Genomic DNA, 23,023 nt, shown 5'->3' with positions numbered 1-23,023 from the left:
GGATCTCAGCGAGTGATCTTTGAGAGGGAAGCTCTTACCCCACAGATTGCATTGCGAAGTCAACCCCGTAGAACCAGATACACCTGCGAGCTGTCTGTAGACTGAGGAATGCCCTGGGGTTCAGGCTCCTATGGACGACAGAGGCTGATACCTTTCACTTTGTGCCCTCTAGTGATGGTGATGTGCCCTGAGGAGGGCATGGCCAGGATCCTGCAGGAGTACCGAGAGCCGCTACAGACCCTGTCTCTCTCTGGGACTGTGAGAGTCCTCCCATTGGCCGAGGAGAAGATCCACGTAGGCTGCGCTGTTGGCATCGTCAATGAGCATTGTCGGGTCTACCTCAACCTGCAGGTCAGTGAATGTACATCCTCTGGTCACGAGCCACAAGAGCATTGTGCAGGTCGAGAGTCTGGGAGGTGGAGCACGAGAATGTTGGGGTCTCTAAATACTGACGAGGCCCTCATGCGCCCTTCAGTCTTCACTTGATTCATATAACAAAGGTGCTAGAGCCCCCTGCGTGGCTACAGAATAACCCCAAATGTGGAATGAGTGTGAATTTGTTGCATGTGAGGCCAGTTTCTTTCAAAATTCATCTAAAAGTGCACCATCACTCGATCCCACAGTGATGCAGCTCTTCTCGTTCGCAAGTTCCTCTGTGGCTGGATATGCACTGTAACATCTGCCTGCAACCATGCCACTCGGCAGCAGATGTCTACGCAGCAGACCTGGTCTTACCACCCAATAATGTACCCCTCTGCTGGGCATGCCACGTAGGTGGTGAGGTCTCCTGTAGTTAGGCTCCTAGGATGTCCTATTATGATTTGCCGCATGCCAGGAGGACCAACCCTCCCAACCTGCTGGCTTTGGCTCTGATCACGATGGCGCACAGAAATCGAGAATTTGCCTTGAGCACGATTAGTGGCCCCATCATGATTGAGCTCATGGAGTTCATTATGCACAATGATGTGGTTGTGTCTGTGGAAGGTATCATTTGTTTGCTGTTCCCACTGTCAACCGTGCATTCCTTTTTGATTCGAGGGACCCCCGTGTTGCATGATTTGTGGTCTGCCGGTTGCTCTGCTGATCTGGCTCGCCCCCTGACCATTTACTGAGGCTGGAGGGCTTGCAATAGGGCCTTCGAAGGGAGCACCAGCTCTCTGTTTGAGACCAAACACTCCATGGAAATGTTGCACAAAGCAAACATCTGTATTCAAGGGGTTAGAAATTACAACAAAGTAATCCTTCTACACAACATACGCAAAGGGAATCTATGGGTCTTCTTTTTAAAATATGATTATTGTAAACCATCCTTATCTGTATGGGGGCTGATGATAAATGAAACCATCCTGAGCAATTAACCAATATTATCAGTATTTACGAAAGTGAACACATCAGATAAGATCCCTGTGGTGAGCTCCTGCTCATGATGCCAGCCTGGCATGCAGGGCAGAAGACCCAGCAGCACTGTTAAACTATAACCATTTGTAATGCCTCCACATATCTAATGAGGTGAACAAAGTCCCGGAACCTGACTCCGGTCACAACCAGAGCCTCCTTTCATCGCTCTGGCAGACGCGATACGGACTGAGGTCCATCAGCAAGGAGACAATTGCCCTGGGCTCCGAGCATACACACTGCAAGCGACGAGCGCACACACTGCAAGCGACGAGCGCACACACTGCAAGCGACGAGCGCACACACTGCAAGCGACGAGCGCACACACTGCAAGCGGCGAGCACACACACTACAAGCGACGAGCACACACACTGCAAGCGACGAGCGCACACACTGCAAGCGACGAGCACACACACTTCAAGCGACGAGCACACACACTGAAAGCGACGGGCACACACACTGAAAGCGACGAGCACACACACTGAAAGCGGCGAGCACACACACTGAAAGCGACGAGCACTCGCACTGGAAGCTACGAGCACTCGCACTGGAAGCGACGAGCACACACACGAAAGCGACGAGCACACACACGAAAGCGACGAGCACACACACGAAAGCGACGAGCACACACACGAAAGCAACGAGCACACATACTGAAAGCGACGAGCACACATACTGAATGCGACGAGCACACATACTGCAAGCGACGAGCACTCGCACTGTAAGCGACGAGCACACATACTGCAAGCGACGAGCACACACACAGAAAGCGACGAGCACACACACTGCAAGCGACGAGCACTCGCACTGGAAGCGACGAGCACACACACGAAAGCGACAAGCACACATACTGAAAGCGATGAGCACACATACTGAATGCGAGGAGCACACATACTGCAAGCGACGAGCACTCGCACTGTAAGCGACGAGCACACATACTGCAAGCGACGAGCACACATACTGCAAGCGACGAGCACACACACAGAGAGCGACGAGCACACACACTGCAAGCGACGAGCACACACACTGCAAGCGACGGGCACACACAGTGCAAGTGATGAGCACACACTGCAAGCGACGAGCACACACACTGAAAGCGATGAGCACACACACTGAAAGCGACGAGCACACACACTGAAAGCGACGAGCACACACACTGCAAGCGACGAGCACTCGCACTGGAAGCGACGAGCACACACACGAAAGCGACGAGCACACACAAGAAAGCGACGAGCACACACACGAAAGCGACGAGCACACATACTGAAAGCGACGAGCACACATACTGAATGCGACGAGCACACATACTGCAAGCGACGAGCACTCGCACTGTAAGCGACGAGCACACATACTGCAAGCGACGAGCACACACACAGAAAGCGACGAGCACACACACTGCATGCGACGAGCACTCGCACTGGAAGCGACGAGCACACACACGAAAGCGACGAGCACATATACTGAAAGCGATGAGCACACATACTGAATGCGACGAGCACACATACTGCAAGCGACGAGCACACATACTGCAAGCGACGAGCACTCGCACTGTAAGCGACGAGCACACATACTGCAAGCGACGAGCACACATACTGCAAGCGACGAGCACACACACAGAAAGCGACGAGCACACACACTGCAAGCGACGGGCACACACAGTGCAAGTGATGAGCACACACTGCAAGCGACGAGCACACACACTGAAAGCGACGAGCACACACACTGAAAGCGACGAGCACACACACTGAAAGCGACGAGCACACACACTGAAAGCGACGAGCACTCGCACTGCAAGCGACGAGCACTCGCACTCGCACTGGAAGCGACGAGCACACACACGAAAGCGACGAGCACACATACTGAAAGCGACGAGCACACATACTAAAAGCGACGAGCACACATACTGAAAGCGACGAGCACTCGCACTGTAAGCGACGAGCACACATACTGCAAGCGACGAGCACACATACTGCAAGCGACGAGCACACACACAGAAAGCGACGAGCACACACACTGCAAGCGACGGGCACACACAGTGCAAGTGATGAGCACACACTGCAAGCGATGAGCACACATACTGAAAGTAACGAGCACACATACTGCAAGCGACGAGCACACATACTGCAAGCGACGAGCACACACACAGAAAGCGACGAGCACACACACTGCAAGCGACGGGCACACACAGTGCAAGTGATGAGCACACACTGCAAGCGATGAGCACACATACTGAAAGCAACGAGCACACATACTGCAAGCGACGAGCATACACACTGCAAGCGACGAGCGCACACACTGAAAGCGACGAGCACACACAGTGCAAGTGACGAGCACACACAATGCAAGTGACGAGCACACACTGCAAGCGATGAGCACACATACTGAAAGCGACGAGCACACATCCTGCAAGCGACGAGCATACATACTGCAAGCGACGAGCATACACACTGCAAGCGATGAGCAGGCACAAGTTGATCTGCTCCCTTAAACACAACAGGCAGCTTTGCCTGTGCCCAACACTGACATCTATGTAACTGGCAGCTCTGACCTATTATGCTTTAAATGACGTCATCATCCCTAAGCTCCTGCTTCCCTTCTGTTGCTTATGCTCCAGGCCCTTTGCTAGATGTGATGTGCCTGCATCATCTGCTGTGCTCCCACTGCCTGCTGGACAGCCACTAACTCCCATCTCAGGCTCCTATACTCCCGCTGCCTGCTGCACAGCCCCTAACCCCCACCTCAGGCTTCTGTACTCCCACTTCCTGCTTTGCAGCCCCTAACTCCCACCTCAGGCTCCTGTACTCCCACTGCCTGCTGCACAGCCACCTTACTCCCACCGCAGACTCCCACTGCCTGCTGCACAACCCCTAACTCCCATCTCTGGTTCCTTCCAGGGGCTGGTGGACCCTCAGCAGGAGCTCCTCAGGCTAGCTCCTCGTCAGCAGAAGCTGGAGCGCCAGCTGTCGGAGCTCAGGGCGCGGATGGAGTCAGAAGTTTACTGCGAGCAGATCCCTCCGAGTGTCCAGGATGAGCATCAGCGGAAGGTATGTGAAGGGTCAAAGGGATGCTGGTCACTGTGAAGGAGACCAAATGTCTTCACTTCCTGTTCTGGTGCTGGTACCCAATGTCACCTCCACATTCTCCATCAGCCCCCCTGCTGGTCCAGAGCCTTGGCCTGCACTCTTATCTCTACACCTCAGTTCTGACCAGTATTAACCTGTGATATACCTGTACTGTGATCCATATACAGCTGTCGGTGCGCCTCCTGCTGCAGTACTGAGGCCCAGCCACAGCTGTTGCAAAGCCTCTGTCCTTGCCTGCAGCTTCTCCCTTTAAAGTTCTGGGCCCACACAGAGCTTCTGAGGCACCTCAGCTTACAGAAGCTACTGGTCGAGTACTGTGGTCCACCTTGACCCTTCCCTGCATCATCTCCTGCTGCTCCAGTACTGTGGCCCACCTCAGCCCTGCATCACCTCCTGCTGCTCTAGTACTGTGCCCCACCTCAGCCCTGCATCCCCTCCTGCTCCTCCAGTACTGTGCCCCACCTCAGCCCTGCATCACCTCCTGAGGCTCCAGTACTGTGGCCCACCTCAGCCCTGCATCATCTCCTGCTGCCCTAGTACTGTGCCCCACCTCAGCCCTGCATCATCTCATGCTGCTCCAGTACTGTGGCCCACCTCAGCCCTGCATCACCTCCTGCTGCTCCAGTACTGTGGCACACCTCAGCCCTGCATCACCTCCTGCTGCTCCAGTACTGTGGCCCACCTCAGTCCAGCATCACCTCCTGCTGCTCCAGTAATGTGGCCCACCTCAGTCCTGCATCACCTCCTGCTGCTCCAGTATTGTGCCCCACCTCAGCCCTGCATCGCCTCCTGCTCCTCCAGTACTGTGGCCCACCTCAGCCCTGCATCACCTCCTGCTCCTCCAGTACTGTGGCCCACCTCAGCCCTGCATCATCTCCTGCTGCTCTAGTACTGTGGCCCACCTCAGCCCTGCATCACCTCCTGCTGCTCCAGTACTGCACCCACCTCAGCCCTGCATCACCTCCTGCTGCTCCAGTACTGTGGCCGACCTCAGTCCTGCATCACCTCCTGCTGCTCCAGTAGTGTGCCCCACCTCAGTCCTGCATTACCTCCTGCTCCTCCAGTACTGTGGCCCACCTCAGTCCTGCATCACCTCCTGCTGCTCCAGTACTGTGGCCCACCTCAGTCCTGCATTACCTCCTGCTCCTCTAGTACTGTGCCTCACCTCAGCCCTGCATCACCTCCTGCTTCTCCAGTACTGAGGCCCACCTCAGCCCTGCATCACCTCCTGCTGCTCCAGTAGTGTGCCCCACCTCAGCTCTGCATCACCTCCAGCTGCTCCAGTACTGTGGCCCACCTCAGCCCTGCATCACCTCCTGCTGCTCCAGTACTGTGCCCCACCTCAGCCCTGCATCACCTCCTGCTGCTCCAGTAGTGTGCCCCACCTCAGCCCTGCATCAGCTCCTGCTCCTCCAGTACTGTGGCCCACCTCAGCCCTGCATCACCTCCTGCTGCTCCAGTACTGAGCCCCACCTCAGCCCTGCATCACCTCCTGCTCCTCCAGTACTGTGGCCCACCTCAGCCCTGCATCATCTCCTGCTGCTCTAGTACTGTGCCCCACCTCAGCCCTGCATCACATCCTGCTCCTCCAGTACTGTGGCCCACCTCAGCCCTGCATCACCTCCTGCTGCTCCAGTAGCGTGCCCCACCTCACCCCTGCATCACCTCCTGCTGCTCCAGTACTGTGGCCCACCTCAGCCCTGCATCACCTCCTGCTGCTCCAGTACTGTGGCCCACCTCAGCCCTGCATCACCTCCTGCTGCTCCAGTACTGTGGCCCACCTCAGCCCTGCATCATCTCCTGCTCCTCCAGTACTGTGGCCCACCTCAGCCCTGCATCACCTCCTGCTGTTCTAGTATTGTGGCCCACCTCAGCCCTGCATCACCTCCTGCTGCTCCAGTAGTGTGCCCTACCTCAGCCCTGCATCACCTCCTGCTCCTCCAGTACTGTGGCCCACCTCAGCCCTGCATCATCTCCTGCTGCTCTAGTACTGTGGCCCACCTCAGCCCTGCATCACCCCCTGCTGATCCAGTACTGTGCCCCACCTCAGCCCTGCATCAGCTCCTGCTCCTCCAGTACTGTGGCCCACCTCAGCCCTGCATCACCTCCTGCTGCTCCAGTAGTGTGCCCCACCTCAGCCCTGCATCACCTCCTGCTCCTCCAGTACTGTGCCCCACCTCAGCCCTGCATCACCTCCTGCTCCTCCAGTACTGTGGCCCACCTCAGCCCTGCATCATCTCCTGCTGCTCTAGTACTGTGCCCCACCTCAGCCCTGCATCACCTCCTGCTCCTCCAGTACTGTGGCCCACCTCAGCCCTGCATCATCTCCTGCTGCTCTAGTACTGTGGCCCACCTCAGCCCTGCATCACCTCCTGCTGCTCCAGTACTGTGGCCGCCCTCAGCCCTGCATCATCTCCTGCTGCTCCAGTACTGTGGCCCACCTCAGCCCTGCATCACCTCCTGCTGCTCCAGTAGTGTGCCCCACCTCAGCCCTGCATCACCCCCTGCTGATCCAGTACTGTGGCCCACCACAGCCCTGCATCACCCCCTGCTGCTCCAGTACTGTGGCCCACCTCAGCCCTGCATCACCTCCTGCTGCTCCAGTACTGTGGCCCACCTCAGTCCTGCATCATCTCCTGCTGCTCCAGTACTGTGGCCCACCTCAGTCCTGCATCACCCCCTGCTGATCCAGTACTGTGGCCCACCTCAGCTCTGCATCATCTCCTGCTCCTCCTGTACTGTGGCCCACCTCAGCCCTGCATAACCTCCTGCTGCTCTAGTACTGTGCCCCACCTCAGCCCTGCATCCCCTCCTGCTCCTCTAGTACTGTGCCCCACCTCAGCCCTGCATCCCCTCCTGCTGCTCTAGTACTGTGCCCCACCTCAGCCCTGCATAACCTCCTGCTGCTCCAGTACTGTGGCCCACCTCAGCCCTGCATCACCCCCTGCTGATCCAGTACTGTGGCCCACCTCAGCTCTGCATCACCTCCTGCTGCTCCAGTACTGTGGCCCACCTCAGCCCTGCATCACCTCCTGCTCCTCCAGTACTGTGGCGCACCTCAGCCCTGCATCACCTCCTGCTCCTCCAGTACTGTGGCCCACCTCAGCCCTGCATCATCTCCTGCTGCTCCAGTAGTGTGCCCCACCTCAGCCCTGCATCACCTCCTGCTCCTCCAGTACTGTGGTGCACCTCAGCCCTGCATCACCTCCTGCTGCTCCAGTACTGTGGCCCACCTCAGCCCTGCATCACCTCCTGCTGCTCCAGTACTGTGCCCCACCTCAGCCCTGCATCATCTCCTGCTGCTCCAGTACTGTGCCCCTCCACTGCCCTGCATCACCTCCTGTTGCTCCAGTACTGTGGCCCACCTCAGCCCTGCATCATCTCCTGCTCCTCCAGTACTGTGGCCCACCTCAGCCCTGCATCACCCCCTGCTGATCCAGTACTGTGGCCCACCACAGCCCTGCATCACCTCCTGCTGCTCCAGTACTGTGGCCCACCTCAGTCCTGCATCACCTCCTGCTGCTCCAGTACTGTGCCCCACCTCAGCCCTGCATCACCTCCTGCTCCTCCAGTACTGTGGCCCACCTCAGCCCTGCATCACCTCCTGCTGCTCCAGTACTGTGGCCCACCTCAGCCCTGCATCATCTCATGCTGATCCAGTACTGTGGCCCACCTCAGCCCTGCATCACCTCCTGCTGCTCTAGAACTGTGGCCCACCTCAGCCCTGCATCACCTCCTGCTGCTCCAGTACTGTGGCCCACCTCAGCCCTGCATCATCTCATGCTGATCCAGTACTGTGGCCCACCTCAGCCCTGCATCATCTCATGCTGCTCCAGTACTGCACCCACCTCAGCCCTGCATCACCTCCTGCTTCTCCAGTACTGAGGCCCACCTCAGCCCTGCATCACCTCCTGCTGCTCCAGTAGTGTGCCCCACCTCAGCCCTGCATCACCTCCTGCTCCTCCAGTACTGTGCCCCACCTCAGCCCTGCATCACCTCCTGCTGCTCCAGTACTGTGGCCCACCTCAGCCCTGCATCACCTCCTGCTCCTCCAGTACTGTGCCCCACCTCAGCCCTGCATCACCTCCTGCTGCTCCAGTACTGTGGCCCACCTCAGCCCTGCATCACCTCCTGCTCCTCCAGTACTGTGGCCCACCTCAGCCCTGCATCACGTCCTGCTCCTCCAGTACTGTGGCCCACCTCAGCCCTGCATCACCTCCTGCTCCTCCAGTACTGTGGCCCACCTCAGCCCTGCATCACCTCCTGCTGCTCCAGTACTGTGCCCCACCTCAGCCCTGCATCATCTCCTGCTGCTCCAGTACTGTGCCCCACCTCAGCCCTGCATCACCTCCTGCTCCTCCAGTACTGTGGCCCACCTCAGCCCTGCATCACCCCCTGCCGATCCAGTACTGTGGCCCACCTCAGCCCTGCATCACCTCCTGCTCCTCCAGTACTGTAGCCCACCTCAGCCCTGCATCATCTCCTGCTGCTCTAGTACTGTGGCCCACCACAGCCCTGCATCACCTCCTGCTGCTCCAGTAGTGTGCCCCACCTCAGTCCTGCATTACCTCCTGCTCCTCCAGTACTGTGGCCCACCTCAGCCCTGCATCATCTCCTGCTGCTCCAGTACTGTGGCCCACCTCATTCCTGCATCACCTCCTGCTGCTCCAGTAGTGTGCCCCACCTCAGCCCTGCATCACCTCCTGCTACTCCAGTACTGTGGCCCACCTCAGTCCTGCATCACCTCCTGCTGCTCCAGTACTGTGGCCCACCTCATTCCTGCATCACCTCCTGCTGCTCCAGTAGTGTGCCCCACCTCAGCCCTGCATCACCTCCTGCTACTCCAGTACTGTGGCCCACCTCAGCCCTGCATCAGCTCCTGCTCCTCCAGTACTGTGCCCCACCTCAGCCCTGCATCACCTCCTGCTCCTCCAGTACTGTGGCCCACCTCAGTCCAGCATCATCTCCTGCTCCTCCAGTACTGTGGCCCACCTCAGCCCTGCATCATCTCCTGCTGCTCCAGTACTGTGGCCCACCTCAGCCCTGCATCACCCCCTGCTGATCCAGTACTGTGGCCCACCACAGCCCTGCATCACCCCCTGCTGCTCCAGTACTGTGGCCCACCTCAGTCCTGCATCACCTCCTGCTCCTCCAGTACTGTGGCCCACCTCAGCCCTGCATCACCTCCTGCTGCTCCAGTAGTGTGCCCCACCTCAGCCCTGCATCACCTCCTGCTCCTCCAGTACTGTGCCCCACCTCAGCTCTGCATCACCTCCAGCTGCTCCAGTTCTGTGGCCCACCTCAGCCCTGCATCACCTCCTGCTCCTCCAGTACTGTGGCCCACCTCAGCCCTGCATCACCTCCTGCTCCTCCAGTACTGTGACCCACCTCAGCCCTGCATCATCTCCTGCTGCTCCAGTACTGTGCCCCACCTCAGCCCTGCATCACCTCCTGCTCCTCCAGTACTGTGGCCCACCTCAGCCTTGCATCATCTCCTGCTGCTCTAGTACTGTGGCTCACCTCAGCCCTGCATCACCTCCTGCTGCTCCAGTAGTGTGCCCCACCTCAGCCCTGCATCATCTCCTGCTCCTCCAGTACTGTGGCCCACCTCAGCCCTGCATCACCTCCTGCTGCTCCAGTAGTGTGCCCCACCTCAGCCCTGCATCACCTCCTGCTCCTCCAGTACTGTGGCCCACCTCAGCCCTGCATCACCTCCTGCTGCTCCAGTAGTGTGCCCCACCTCAGCCCTGCATCACCTCCTGCTGCTCCAGTAGCGTGCCCCACCTCAGCCCTGCATCACCTCCTGCTGCTCCAGGGCTGTGGCCCACCTCAGCCCTGCATCATCTCCTGCTCCTCCAGTACTGTGGCCCACCTCAGCCCTGCATCACCTCCTGCTGCTCTAGTACTGTGCCCCACCTCAGCCCTGCATCACCTCCTGCTGCTCCAGTACTGTGGCCCACCTCAGCCCTGCATCACCTCCTGCTGCTCCAGTACTGTGGCCCACCTCAGCCCTGCATCATCTCATGCTGATCCAGTACTGTGGCCCACCTCAGCCCTGCATCACCTCCTGCTGCTCTAGTACTGTGGCCCACCTCAGCCCTGCATCATCTCCTGCTGCTCCAGTACTGTGGCCCACCTCAGCCCTGCATCATCTCATGCTGATCCAGTACTGTGGCCCACCTCAGCCCTGCATCATCTCATGCTGCTCCAGTACTGCACCCACCTCAGCCCTGCATCACCTCCTGCTTCTCCAGTACTGAGGCCCACCTCAGCCCTGCATCACCTCCTGCTGCTCCAGTAGTGTGCCCCACCTCAGCCCTGCATCACCTCCTGCTCCTCCAGTACTGTGCCCCACCTCAGCCCTGCATCACCTCCTGCTGCTCCAGTACTGTGGCCCTCCTCAGCCCTGCATCACCTCCTGCTCCTCCAGTACTGTGCCCCACCTCAGCCCTGCATCACCTCCTGCTGCTCCAGTACTGTGGCCCACCTCAGCCCTGCATCACCTCCTGCTCCTCCAGTACTGTGGCCCACCTCAGCCCTGCATCACGTCCTGCTCCTCCAGTACTGTGGCCCACCTCAGCCCTGCATCACCTCCTGCTCCTCCAGTACTGTGGCCCACCTCAGCCCTGCATCACCTCCTGCTCCTCCAGTACTGTGCCCCACCTCAGCCCTGCATCATCTCCTGCTGCTCCAGTACTGTGCCCCACCTCAGCCCTGCATCACCTCCTGCTCCTCCAGTACTGTGGCCCACCTCAGCCCTGCATCACCCCCTGCCGATCCAGTACTGTGGCCCACCTCAGCCCTGCATCACCTCCTGCTCCTCCAGTACTGTAGCCCACCTCAGCCCTGCATCATCTCCTGCTGCTCTAGTACTGTGGCCCACCACAGCCCTGCATCACCTCCTGCTGCTCCAGTACTGTGGCCCACCTCAGTCCTGCATCACCTCCTGCTGCTCCAGTAGTGTGCCCCACCTCAGTCCTGCATTACCTCCTGCTCCTCCAGTACTGTGGCCCACCTCAGTCCTGCATCACCTCCTGCTGCTCCAGTACTGTGGCCCACCTCATTCCTGCATCACCTCCTGCTGCTCCAGTAGTGTGCCCCACCTCAGCCCTGCATCACCTCCTGCTACTCCAGTACTGTGGCCCACCTCAGCCCTGCATCAGCTCCTGCTCCTCCAGTACTGTGCCCCACCTCAGCCCTGCATCACCTCCTGCTCCTCCAGTACTGTGGCCCACCTCAGTCCAGCATCATCTCCTGCTCCTCCAGTACTGTGGCCCACCTCAGTCCAGCATCATCTCCTGCTCCTCCAGTACTGTGGCCCACCTCAGCCCTGCATCACCTCCTGCTACTCCAGTACTGTGGCCCACCTCAGCCCTGCATCAGCTCCTGCTCCTCCAGTACTGTGCCCCACCTCAGCCCTGCATCACCTCCTGCTCCTCCAGTACTGTGGCCCACCTCAGTCCAGCATCATCTCCTGCTCCTCCAGTACTGTGGCCCACCTCAGCCCTGCATCACCCCCTGCTGATCCAGTACTGTGGCCCACCACAGCCCTGCATCACCCCCTGCTGCTCCAGTACTGTGGCCCACCTCAGTCCTGCATCACCTCCTGCTGCTCCAGTACTGTGCCCCACCTCAGCCCTGCATCACCTCCTGCTCCTCCAGTACTGTGCCCCACCTCAGCTCTGCATCACCTCCAGCTGCTCCAGTTCTGTGGCCCACCTCAGCCCTGCATCACCTCCTGCTCCTCCAGTACTGTGGCCCACCTCAGCCCTGCATCACCTCCTGCTCATCCAGTACTGTGGCCCACCTCAGCCCTGCATCACGTCCTGCTCCTCCAGTACTGTGGCCCACCTCAGCCCTGCATCACCTCCTGCTGCTCCAGTACTGTGGCCCACCTCAGCCCTGCATCACCTCCTGCTCCTCCAGTACTGTGGCCCACCTCAGCCCTGCATCACCTCCTGCTCCTCCAGTACTGTGGCCCACCTCAGCCCTGCATCACGTCCTGCTCCTCCAGTACTGTGGCCCACCTCAGCCCTGCATCACCTCCTGCTGCTCCAGTAGTGTGCCCCACCTCAGTCCTGCATTACCTCCTGCTCCTCCAGTACTGTGGCCCACCTCAGTCCTGCATCACCTCCTGCTGCTCCAGTACTGTGGCCCACCTCATTCCTGCATCACCTCCTGCTGCTCCAGTAGTGTGCCCCACCTCAGCCCTGCATCACCTCCTGCTACTCCAGTACTGTGGCCCACCTCAGCCCTGCATCAGCTCCTGCTCCTCCAGTACTGTGCCCCACCTCAGCCCTGCATCACCTCCTGCTCCTCCAGTACTGTGGCCCACCTCAGTCCAGCATCATCTCCTGCTCCTCCAGTACTGTGGCCCACCTCAGCCCTGCATCACCTCCTGCTACTCCAGTACTGTGGCCCACCTCAGCCCTGCATCAGCTCCTGCTCCTCCAGTACTGTGCCCCACCTCAGCCCTGCATCACCTCCTGCTCCTCCAGTACTGTGGCCCACCTCAGTCCAGCATCATCTCCTGCTCCTCCAGTACTGTGGCCCACCTCAGCCCTGCATCACCCCCTGCTGATCCAGTACTGTGGCCCACCACAGCCCTGCATCACCCCCTGCTGCTCCAGTACTGTGGCCCACCTCAGTCCTGCATCACCTCCTGCTGCTCCAGTACTGTGCCCCACCTCAGCCCTGCATCACCTCCTGCTCCTCCAGTACTGTGCCCCACCTCAGCTCTGCATCACCTCCAGCTGCTCCAGTTCTGTGGCCCACCTCAGCCCTGCATCACCTCCTGCTCCTCCAGTACTGTGGCCCACCTCAGCCCTGCATCACCTCCTGCTCCTCCAGTACTGTGGCCCACCTCAGCCCTGCATCACGTCCTGCTCCTCCAGTACTGTGGCCCACCTCAGCCCTGCATCACCTCCTGCTGCTCCAGTACTGTGGCCCACCTCAGCCCTGCATCACCTCCTGCTCCTCCAGTACTGTGGCCCACCTCAGCCCTGCATCACCTCCTGCTCCTCCAGTACGGTGGCCCACCTCAGCCCTGCATCACCTCCTGCTGCTCCAGTACTGTGGCCCACCTCAGCCCTGCATCACCTCCTGCTGCTCCAGTACTGTGCCCCACCTCAGCCCTGCATCACCTCCTGCTCCTCCAGTACTGTGGCCCACCTCAGCCCTGCATCACCTCCTGCTGCTCCAGTAGTGTGCCCCACCTCAGCCCTGCATCACCTCCTGCTCCTCCAGTACTGTGGCCCACCTCAGCCCTGCATCACCTCCTGCTGCTCCAGTAGTGTGCCCCACCTCAGCCCTGCATCACCTCCTGCTCCTCCAGTACTGTGGCCCACCTCAGCCCTGCATCACCTCCTGCTGCTCCAGGGCTGTGGCCCACCTCAGCCCTGCATCATCTCCTGCTCCTCCAGTACTGTGGCCCACCTCAGCCCTGCATCACCTCCTGCTGCTCTAGTACTGTGTCCCACCTCAGCCCTGCATCACCTCCTGCTGCTCTAGTACTGTGCCCCACCTCAGCCCTGCATCACCTCCTGCTCCTCCAGTACTGTGGCCCACCTCAGCCCTGCATCACCCCCTGCTGATCCAGTACTGTGGCCCACCTCAGCCCTGCATCACCTCCTGCTGCTCCAGTACTGTGGCCCACCTCAGCCCTGCATCATCTCATGCTGCTCCAGTACTGTGGCACACCTCAGCCCTGCATAACCTCCTGCTGCTCTAGTACTGTGCCCCACCTCAGCCCTGCATAACCTCCTGCTGCTCTAGTACTGTGCCCCACCTCAGCCCTGCATCCCCTCCTGCTGCTCTAGTACTGTGCCCCACCTCAGCCCTGCATAACCTCATGCTGCTCCAGTACTGTGGCCGACCTCAGCTCTACATCACCTCCTGCTGCTCAAGTACTGTGGCCCACCTCAGCCCTGCATCACTCCCTGCTGATCCAGTACTGTGGCCGACCTCAGCTCTACATCACCCCCTGCTGATCCAGTACTGTGGCCCACCTCAGCATCACCTCCTGCTGCTCCAGTACTGTGGCGCACCTCAGCCCTGCATCACCTCCTGCTCCTCCAGTACTGTGGCCCACCTCAGCCCTGCATCACCTCCTGCTCCTCTAGTACTGTGGCCCACCTCAGCCCTGCATCATCTCCTGCTGCCCCAGTACTGTGGCCCACCTCAGCCCTGCATCACCTCCTGCTGCTCCAGTAGTGTGCCCCACCTCAGCCCTGCATCCCCTCCTGCTCCTCTAGTACTGTGGCCCACCTCAGCCCTGCATCATCTCCTGCTGCTCCAGTACTGTGGCCCACCTCAGCCCTGCATCCCCTCCTGCTGCTCCAGAACTGTGGCCCACCTCAGCCCTGCATCATCTCATGCTGATCCAGTACTGCACCCACCTCAGCCCTGCATCACCTCCTGCTGCTCCAGTAGTGTGCCCCACCTCAGCCCTGCATCACCTCCTGCTGCTCCAGTACTGTGGCCCACCTCAGCCCTGCATCACCTGCTGCTGCTCCAGTAGCGTGCCCCACCTCAGCCCTGCATCACCTCCTGCTGCTCCAGTACTGTGGCACACCTCAGCCCTGCATCATCTCCTGCTCCTCCAGTACTGTGCCCCACCTCAGCCCTGCATCACCTCCTGCTGCTCCAGTACTGTGGCCCACCTCAGCCCTGCATCACCTCCTGCTCCTCCAGTACTGTGGCCCACCTCAGCCCTGCATCACGTCCTGCTCCTCCAGTACTGTGGCCCACCTCAGCCCTGCATCACCTCCTGCTGCTCCAGTACTGTGGCCCACCTCAGCCCTGCATCCCCTCCTGCTGCTCCAGTACTGTGGCCCACCTCAGCCCTGCATCACCTCCTGCTCCTCCAGTACTGTGGCCCACCTCAGCCCTGCATCACCTCCTGCTGCTCCAGTACTGTGGCCCACCTCAGCCCTGCATCACCTCCTGCTGCTCCAGTAGTGTGCCCCACCTCAGCCCTGCATCACCTCCTGCTGCTCCAGTACTGTGGCCCACCTCAGCCCTGCATCCCCACCTGCTCCTCCAGTACTGTGCCCCACCTCAGCCCTGCATCACCTCCTGCTGCTCCAGTACTGTGGCCCACCTCAGCCCTGCATCACCTCCTGCTGCTCCAGTACTGTGCCCCACCTCAGCCCTGCATCACCTCCTGCTGCTCCAGTACTGTGCCCCACCTCAGCCCTGCATCACCTCCTGCTGCTCCAGTACTGTGGCCCACCTCAGCCCTGCATCACCTCCTGCTGATCCAGTACTGCGGCCCACCTCAGCACTCAGGGACCCATATGCTGCTGAATCATTTTCTTTCCTGTTCCTTTACAGATCTTGGCCTTGGAGACCGATGCTGCTCGCTTGGCTGAGGTGGCGCAGAGTTTCAAGAGACTGTTGGCTGAAGAAGAAGGGAGTGGAGTGTAGAGGAGCCTTCTTGCATCTGCACAGATGACCAGACGAGCGGCCCTGTATGGGAACAGTGATCTGTGATGGGATCAGAGCCACACCTCAGTGGTCGGAGTCCATAAGTGGACAAGCAGTCAGCAGGAAGACTTCACTCGGACATCCGTAGCCATCCCTGGGCCGAGCACGGCATAGGCTATAAAGTGTATGTAAAAGAAACGGACAGCTGTCGAGCCAAGGACCTCCTCTCCTGATTGAGATGCGTCCATAAAAGAGCCACCCACCTCAGTGTGGGCGGGAGGGTGGTGGTCGAGACAAATCGTTGTGGAATCCCTTAGTGCAAGGATCGGGGTGCAGTGTGGATGGGCCGACAGCAGTTCACTAGTGCTCGTGCTTTCACCAAGAGAGGACCCCGCAGCCTAAATTTCAGATGATGTCCTGTTAACGTTGAGGTTGTCATCCATCCACACGCTTTTGAGCGGACGGTAGGAGGGGCTCGACGTTTGGGATTCAAGGCACCCCTCAAAGATGAGCATGTGAGAGCATTGAGCGCAATAAGGGGGCACAACTAGGCTCGTATATGAATTGATGTGGAGAGTGGATGAATGTTTGAAAGAGGCAGTGTTCACAGTCTTCCCAATGGTATCATGGAGGGGGTGCGGGGGGGTCTGCGTCTCCAGTAACTGGAGGGAGCTGGCACACCATATCTGTCTATCGAGGATCGGAAGAGGGCTGTAACCCTGGATCTGTGTGCTGGGCCAGGCTATGATCCCGGAGCAGGAAAGAGAGGGATTTGGTCTCCTAATGGAATATGGAAGAAGCAGTTCTGAGTCTGAGAACTTTGGTCTGGGGAACAGTAAGGTGGTCCTGGACCCCAGAGTCGGGTAAATGTGGGTTGTGGTCTTGGGACATTGGATGGAGTTCCTTAACCCCACAGCTCCGTCTTTGCCTCTGCGGCAGTGGAACATTGGGTGGAGTTCCTGTAACCCCACAGCTGTGTCTTTACTTCCTTGACTTTGGAAGATTGAATGGAGTTCATGTAACCCCACATACTGTGTCTTTCCTTCTGTGGTCTTGGAACATTGAATGGAGTTCCTGTAACCCCACAGCTATATCTTTACTTCTTTGCCTGTGGAACATTTAATGGAGTACCTGTAACCCCACAGCTATATCTTTACTTCTTTGCCTGTGGAACATTGAATGGAGTTCCTGTAACCCCACAGCTGCGTCTTTGCTTCCTTGCCTTTGGAACATTGAATGGAGTTCCTTTAACCCCACAGCTACATCTTTGCTTCTGTGGCCGTGGAACGTTGAATAGAGTTTCTATAACCCCACAGCTGCGTCTTTGCTTCTGTGGCCATGGAACATTGGGTGGAGATCCTGTAGCCCCACAACTGTGTCTTTACTTCTTTGCTTTGGGAACAATGAATGGAGTTCATGTAACCCCACATGCTGTGTCTTTCCTTCTGTGGTCGTGGAATGTTGAATAGAGTTTCTTTAACACCACAGCTGCGTCTTTGCTTCTGTGGCCATAGAGCATTGAATGGAGTTCATATAACCCCACAGCTGCGTCTTTGCTTCTGTGGTTGTGGGACATTGAATTGAGTACCTTTAACCCCACAGCTGCGTCTTTGCTTCTGTGGTCGTGGGACATTGAATGACGTTCCTGTAACACTACAGCTGCGTCTTTGCTTCTGTGGTCGTGGGACATTGAATTGAGTTCCTGTAAACCCACAGCTGCGTCTTTGCTTCTGTGGCCCTGGAACTTTTTGCTTCTGCTGCCGTGGAACACTGAATGGAGTTCCTATAACCCCACAGCTTGAAAATCCATAAAAATCATATTAACCTGGCTGTGCTCATCTGTTGCCTCATTACATGAAGGGCGTACTGTGCGAAGCGTGCCACCGCCCACCCTGAACGGTCAGTTAGGGCACAGTGTCCATATTACAGTAAATGCGCTGTTGCAAACTAGTACCGGCACTATGTACAGCAGGTTAGTGAAAGAAGGACCAGCTGTAGGAAGCTGCCAGTCAGCCTTTCACCTCACACGGTCGCCTGGCCGGTCTTTGAAAGGGGAGCAGGGATACCTCTGCAGTGGTTGCTGTGAGATACTGCATCCCCTTCTTGAGGGTACACCAGGCAGATCCATATTGCCCCGTTGCCCCTTTCTAAGGAGAACGCTTGGGGTGGGGGGGGGGGCACTTGAGTGTAAACCACCTGAATGTGCACCTCTTGTCTACCTCTTTGCATATGTCCTCGTGTCTGTAATATGTCGCAGGTGTAAAGCTTTCCCTCATTTGTATAGGGCCGAACCCCTTGCATCCTCAGGGCACTTTGTATAATACAGCCATGGTTTTGCACCCCTAACTCTTCTCTGTAATCATGCTCATTCCAGCCACCATTGCATACATAGATCAGGTACTATTAGTTTAGCTAATAGCACAGTAGAGTGAAGTGTCTCTGTGGCACTTACAGTTGCCAGAACATTCTTTAAAATGTGGTCATTTTCATTTTTGAAAATAATTCTGTAGGAAAACATGCCCATATGAAAGCAAAGTGTCCTGTCTTCTTTCCAAATGTTAGAAATGGGGTTTCTGGTTGGGTAGGGTGTGCACCTAAGACCGTCAGAATGCACCACTCCAGTCAAGGTAAGTCAGATACACTTCCTAAATGAACCTGTGCTCACCCTCTGGTAGCTTGGCACTGACCAGTCAGGCTTAACTTAAGAGGCAATCTGTAAGGTATTTGTGCAAGACCTGAATTACAGTAACACAGTAAATACACCACAAAAAGACTCCAGACCAAAATGTACAAAAATAGACCAAAACAACAAAAATCCAATTAATAAATCAAGAGATAAGCACTTTTAAATAACTCAGATCAAAAAGCAGTATTTCAAAACTGGGCTGCTTTTAGAGCATTTATGGTAATTTTCAGTTCTCAATTATGTATTTCAACTTCTGACTTTTAAAGGATTACAGTGGGAATGGGCCCAGGGAACAGTGCCTGCCTGCTATCTCCTTCGCTGCAACTGGCTGACTGTGGTGTCCGTGAATGTGCCTCCACCGCACCAGGGCTCCTGTAGCTGGACGGCGGTGTCAGCTGTCTATGGTCCCTGGATGTGGTGAGTCTTCGTCCCAGTTGACCCAGATGCAGTGGGAGGCTTCAACGGCACTGGCAGCGGCAGCACGGAACATTACTACAGGGCGTGGGCTGCTTCAGCGTCAGAAGACGCAGGTTTTCCTTTGATGACGCAATTATTACCTCTGGGCTGTTCTCGGCACGGCAGCGGCTCAAGTCACAATTAAGTAGGCGATATTGAGCAGCAGGGTTCACGGTGTGAATGGTTATGGAAAGGGGAGCTCCTGGGGCCCACAGTCAGGCATGAGGCAGTCCCAAAACAGTGAGTGCAGTGTAGGGCTCAGGTGAGGCACCGCACTACAGTGTTTTTGACATTGTCCAGGCATGCTGTAGTATGGAGTACACAATTAAAAGGCAGTAATAAATAAAAACACAAGGTCCTTGATGTCCTGGTGACCTCGGATAAAAACCGGAGGCAAGCCAACAAGCCCTTGGAGTTCTGGGGGATAACAGGATGAAGAGGGTAGGATGCTTCCTCCCTCACTTCAGCGGTAGCATGCCAACACAGCATTGCACAGTGCAAAGTGGCAGTCACTCCTGGCAACAAAGCAATCCGCTTGTAGCAGCCCAACTCAGTAGAGCAGTGACAAAATGGCAGTCCCTCTTGGCAGCGTAGCTCCTTTTACTTCATAGTCTCCTCAGCACCCCAAAGTGAACTAGTTTGTGGGTGTCAGAGGTCCAGTACTTATACCAAAATGTGTCTTTGAAGTGGGGGAGACAACAAAAGAGGCCTCTGATCATCATAAGCTCCCTGCCCTTCCTTCCCTGGATCCAGACGCAGTACAGGGTGGTACGCAGGTGTTTGTGTGGGAACAAGCACATCCCTATTCAGGTGCAGGTGTCAGCCCCTCCCTCCTAATCTACTGCAGGAAGACCCATCAGCCTGGTGATGCGGCATCAGGATGCAGCTGGGTAGAAAAGTGGCTCTGTATATACTGTTCCCAAATAGGTACAGTGTGTACAGAGTCCACAGTCCCCAGAGGTTCGGCAGAGGCTAAAGTTAGATATAACCTTACTCTCTATAGTGGTAGCTTGGTCGAGGAGTAAGGCAGTATCAGAGGACAGTGAAAAGCATTTGTTGTACACACTCAGTCAGCAAATGGTCTCACACACTCAAGAAGTGAACTCTAGGCCAATGGTTTTTGTATAAAAATATGTAGTTGTTTTATTTTAGAATCAACAATAGATTATCAAAATATACTTTCTCAGATTGAGAGGCTTTAGATAAATACTTTTCAATAGGCAATAGACTTTGGATCCAATAGATACAGTTGTTGCAATAGGCAACACAATTTAAAACACAATTATACATTGAGCTCAATGGAAATTTCTAGTAAAATGCAATAGAATACTTTTTGGATTACTTTTCTTACCACAAGACTGGATCCTAGATTCAGTCCTGGGACAGTTCCTGTAAACAGTTGAGTAAAAGCGTTTTGGGTACAGTAGTGATTTTTAAGGAATATTATTATATTTTAAAAGTTGACCAATGTTAACCTATGGGAGGAAATTCACATAGCTGGTAAGTGGGGTTATAGTTACTTTTTCTAACTCCGTGTTGGATCCTGGATCCAGCACTGGGTTTGCGACCAGTTTTCTCGTTGATGCATGTGGCCCTAAGTTTTCACAGTTGGAGCAATTTTTAAAGAATATTTGTAGTTTGCAAAAATGGACACAAGAAATTTCACAGAAAAAACAGTCAATGGTTTCCTATGGACGAAAATTGGGTTAGCGGTAAGTATGGTTGTAATTACTTTTCAGGGTCAGTGCTGGGCACCAAGATCCAGCACTGAGATCTCTCCTGATAGCAGGGGAGTATTTTCGCTTTCGTTACTCGATTGATTTTAGGTGAATATTTAAAAGTTTAGAAACTCCACACTTTGAAGAATTTCCAAGTGAAACCAGTCAATGTTACCCTATGGAAGAAAAGAGAGTTATCGGCTTTTGGGTAAGTACTCAACTGGCAAAGTTAATGTTCTGGGCATAGACTCAGGGGTCTCCCAGGGTCAAGTCAGTACAGTTGTTACACCCTCAACGGCACAGGGGCAACCGGGTGCAGAGTGAGTTAGGCCCAATGTTATCCTATGGGAGGCAGGGGGCCCTTGTTTGGTGGCTGCTTGCTAGCAGGCCACGCGGCTGTGGGAGCTGGGCTCCTGGTCACTAGCTCAGGGCAAATGGGGAAGTAGAGTAGAGTAGAGATTGCACGGCCAGGGGCACTCGGGCGACTGGGTGCAGGGTGCTTTTGAGCTGTCGGGCGCTCAATGGATTGCAATGGAGAAGCTCAAAAACAAACAAAGGCTGCAAGATTCTTCAGGTGTGACCACCACTTCGAGAGGTAAGTTGGGTAGTTGGAGGATAAGTAGGCACCCAGTAGTTGGGCACAGGGGGCCGCAGGGTGCCGGGTGCAGGGGTTCCTTTTGGTGTCGAGAAATCTTACCCTCGGCTGGTCGCGGTTTGAGGTCCCTGGTTCTGAGGCTGCAGGCATCGTCAGGAGCGTCGAGGTGGGTCCTTGGGTGCTGGATTCGGGGTCACAGTCTCCCGGGGGGCGTCCTCTGGGTCTTTGTTCACTCCAGCACAGGCCAGGCTTGGCGGGTGCAGAGTGTGCAGGGTTCGCGGTTCCTGGCTGATGCCAGGGGCCAGTTACTTGATTTGAGCAATACCACTGCTCGTGGGAGTCCCAGTTGTTTAGACTTACAAGGTAGCCAGGTCCTCCGGGGTTTGTGAGGTTGCTGGCCACTGGAGATGCCGGAGTTTAGCAGGAGCAGGTTCGAGGGTCGGCAGGCCGGTAGGTTTGGGGCCAAAGCAGTTGGTGTCTTCCTCTTATGAGCAGCTGCACGGCAGGTCTTCTTGTCTCTTGATCTACTTTGCTGTTTCGGAATCGGGATCTAAGGAAGGAAGGTTCAGGGTGTCCCTAAATACTAAATGTAGGGGCATTACAGGTAGGTAAAGGGCAGGGACCACTGGGTCCCTACCCTGTGGTGGGTACACCCCCTATCCTGCCACTCTCCTGTGGGAGGGGGGCAGTGGCCAAGTGCTGATTGGGCAGGGCTCCCCATCTTCAAGATGGCAAGAGCCCGGAGATGTGCTTCACCTCGCCTCCCCCACCTGAGGGGTGGGGTTGGCAGAGGCTGGCACACCCCCTGTCCTTCCTTGGGGTTTCTGGCCAGTCTTCTCGCCAGAGTGGGGGTTTAGAACCGGTAGGGGCCAATTGCTGAGTACAGCAAGTGGCCTGGAGAAGCTCACAAAGGTGACATGCATTTGAAGCTTCCCCTGCCCACCCTGGGGGAGGAGACCTAGCACCTCTCCCAGGATGTGCATTGTTGCAGGCCCAGGAGAGCGGATGGCTCTCTACCCAGGGGTCCAGCAGTATGTCTGCTGTGTGGCAGCTTAGGCAGCCCCTCAGACAAGATGTGGATTGTAGGTTAGGTTCAGGGGGCATCTCTAAGATGCCCTCTGTCGTGCATTGTACATTAAATCCTGCACTGGCATCAGTGTGGGTTTAATGTGCTGAGAAGTTTGATACCTAACTTCTCAGTCTTCAGTGGAGCCATCATGGTGCTGTGGAGTTCGTGTTGACGATCTCCCCGCACCATATACTCTTAAATGGCAGCACTGCACTAACAGTGCCCAGGAATGGACCTGGGTACTGTAGGGGCACAGGGCTCATGCACCTGTGCCCACACTACTGGCATAGGGCACCCAGCTAGAGGGGTGGCTGATGTATGCCAGGGAAGTGTGTGATGTGGGCATGACACACAGGGATGTGTGCCATGCGACTCTGTTTTGTTCTGTACCCAGACACTCAGCCTGCAAGGGCAGTGTGTGTGTGTCAGGGTACAGGGCTTCTAAGGGTGGCACAATAAGTGCTGCAGCCCTTAGGGGCCTTCCCTGGTCACAAGGCCCTGGGTACCTAGTGTACCATTTACCGGGGGCTGACAATTTGGGTTTAGGTTTCAGCACAGTTTTTAGGGAAGGAACATAGGCCTTGGGCACCTGAT

At 56.6% G+C, this 23,023-nt stretch overlaps 1 protein-coding gene across 4 annotated transcripts in view; it reads left to right on the top strand.

Annotated features, from left to right (window-relative positions):
* Window positions 1-17,390, top strand: part of VARS2 (valyl-tRNA synthetase 2, mitochondrial) — a 234,331-nt gene extending 216,941 nt beyond the window's left edge. For all 4 annotated transcript variants that reach the window (XM_085613745.1, XM_085613770.1, XM_085613753.1 and 1 more), the window contains 3 exons: window positions 173-351; window positions 4,290-4,439; window positions 15,813-17,390. In XM_085613745.1, the coding sequence (XP_085469871.1) occupies window positions 173-351; window positions 4,290-4,439; window positions 15,813-15,905 (422 nt within the window). In that variant the 3' untranslated portion in view covers window positions 15,906-17,390. The remainder of the gene's footprint in view (window positions 1-172; window positions 352-4,289; window positions 4,440-15,812) is intronic.
* The last annotated feature ends 5,633 nt before the right edge of the window (window positions 17,391-23,023 follow it).

The sequence above is a fragment of the Triturus cristatus genome, chromosome 1_1 (genome assembly GCF_964204655.1).
Source record: "Triturus cristatus chromosome 1_1, aTriCri1.1, whole genome shotgun sequence".
Lineage (NCBI taxonomy): Eukaryota > Metazoa > Chordata > Amphibia > Caudata > Salamandridae > Triturus > Triturus cristatus.
This window is presented reverse-complemented; position numbering and strand designations above follow the sequence as displayed.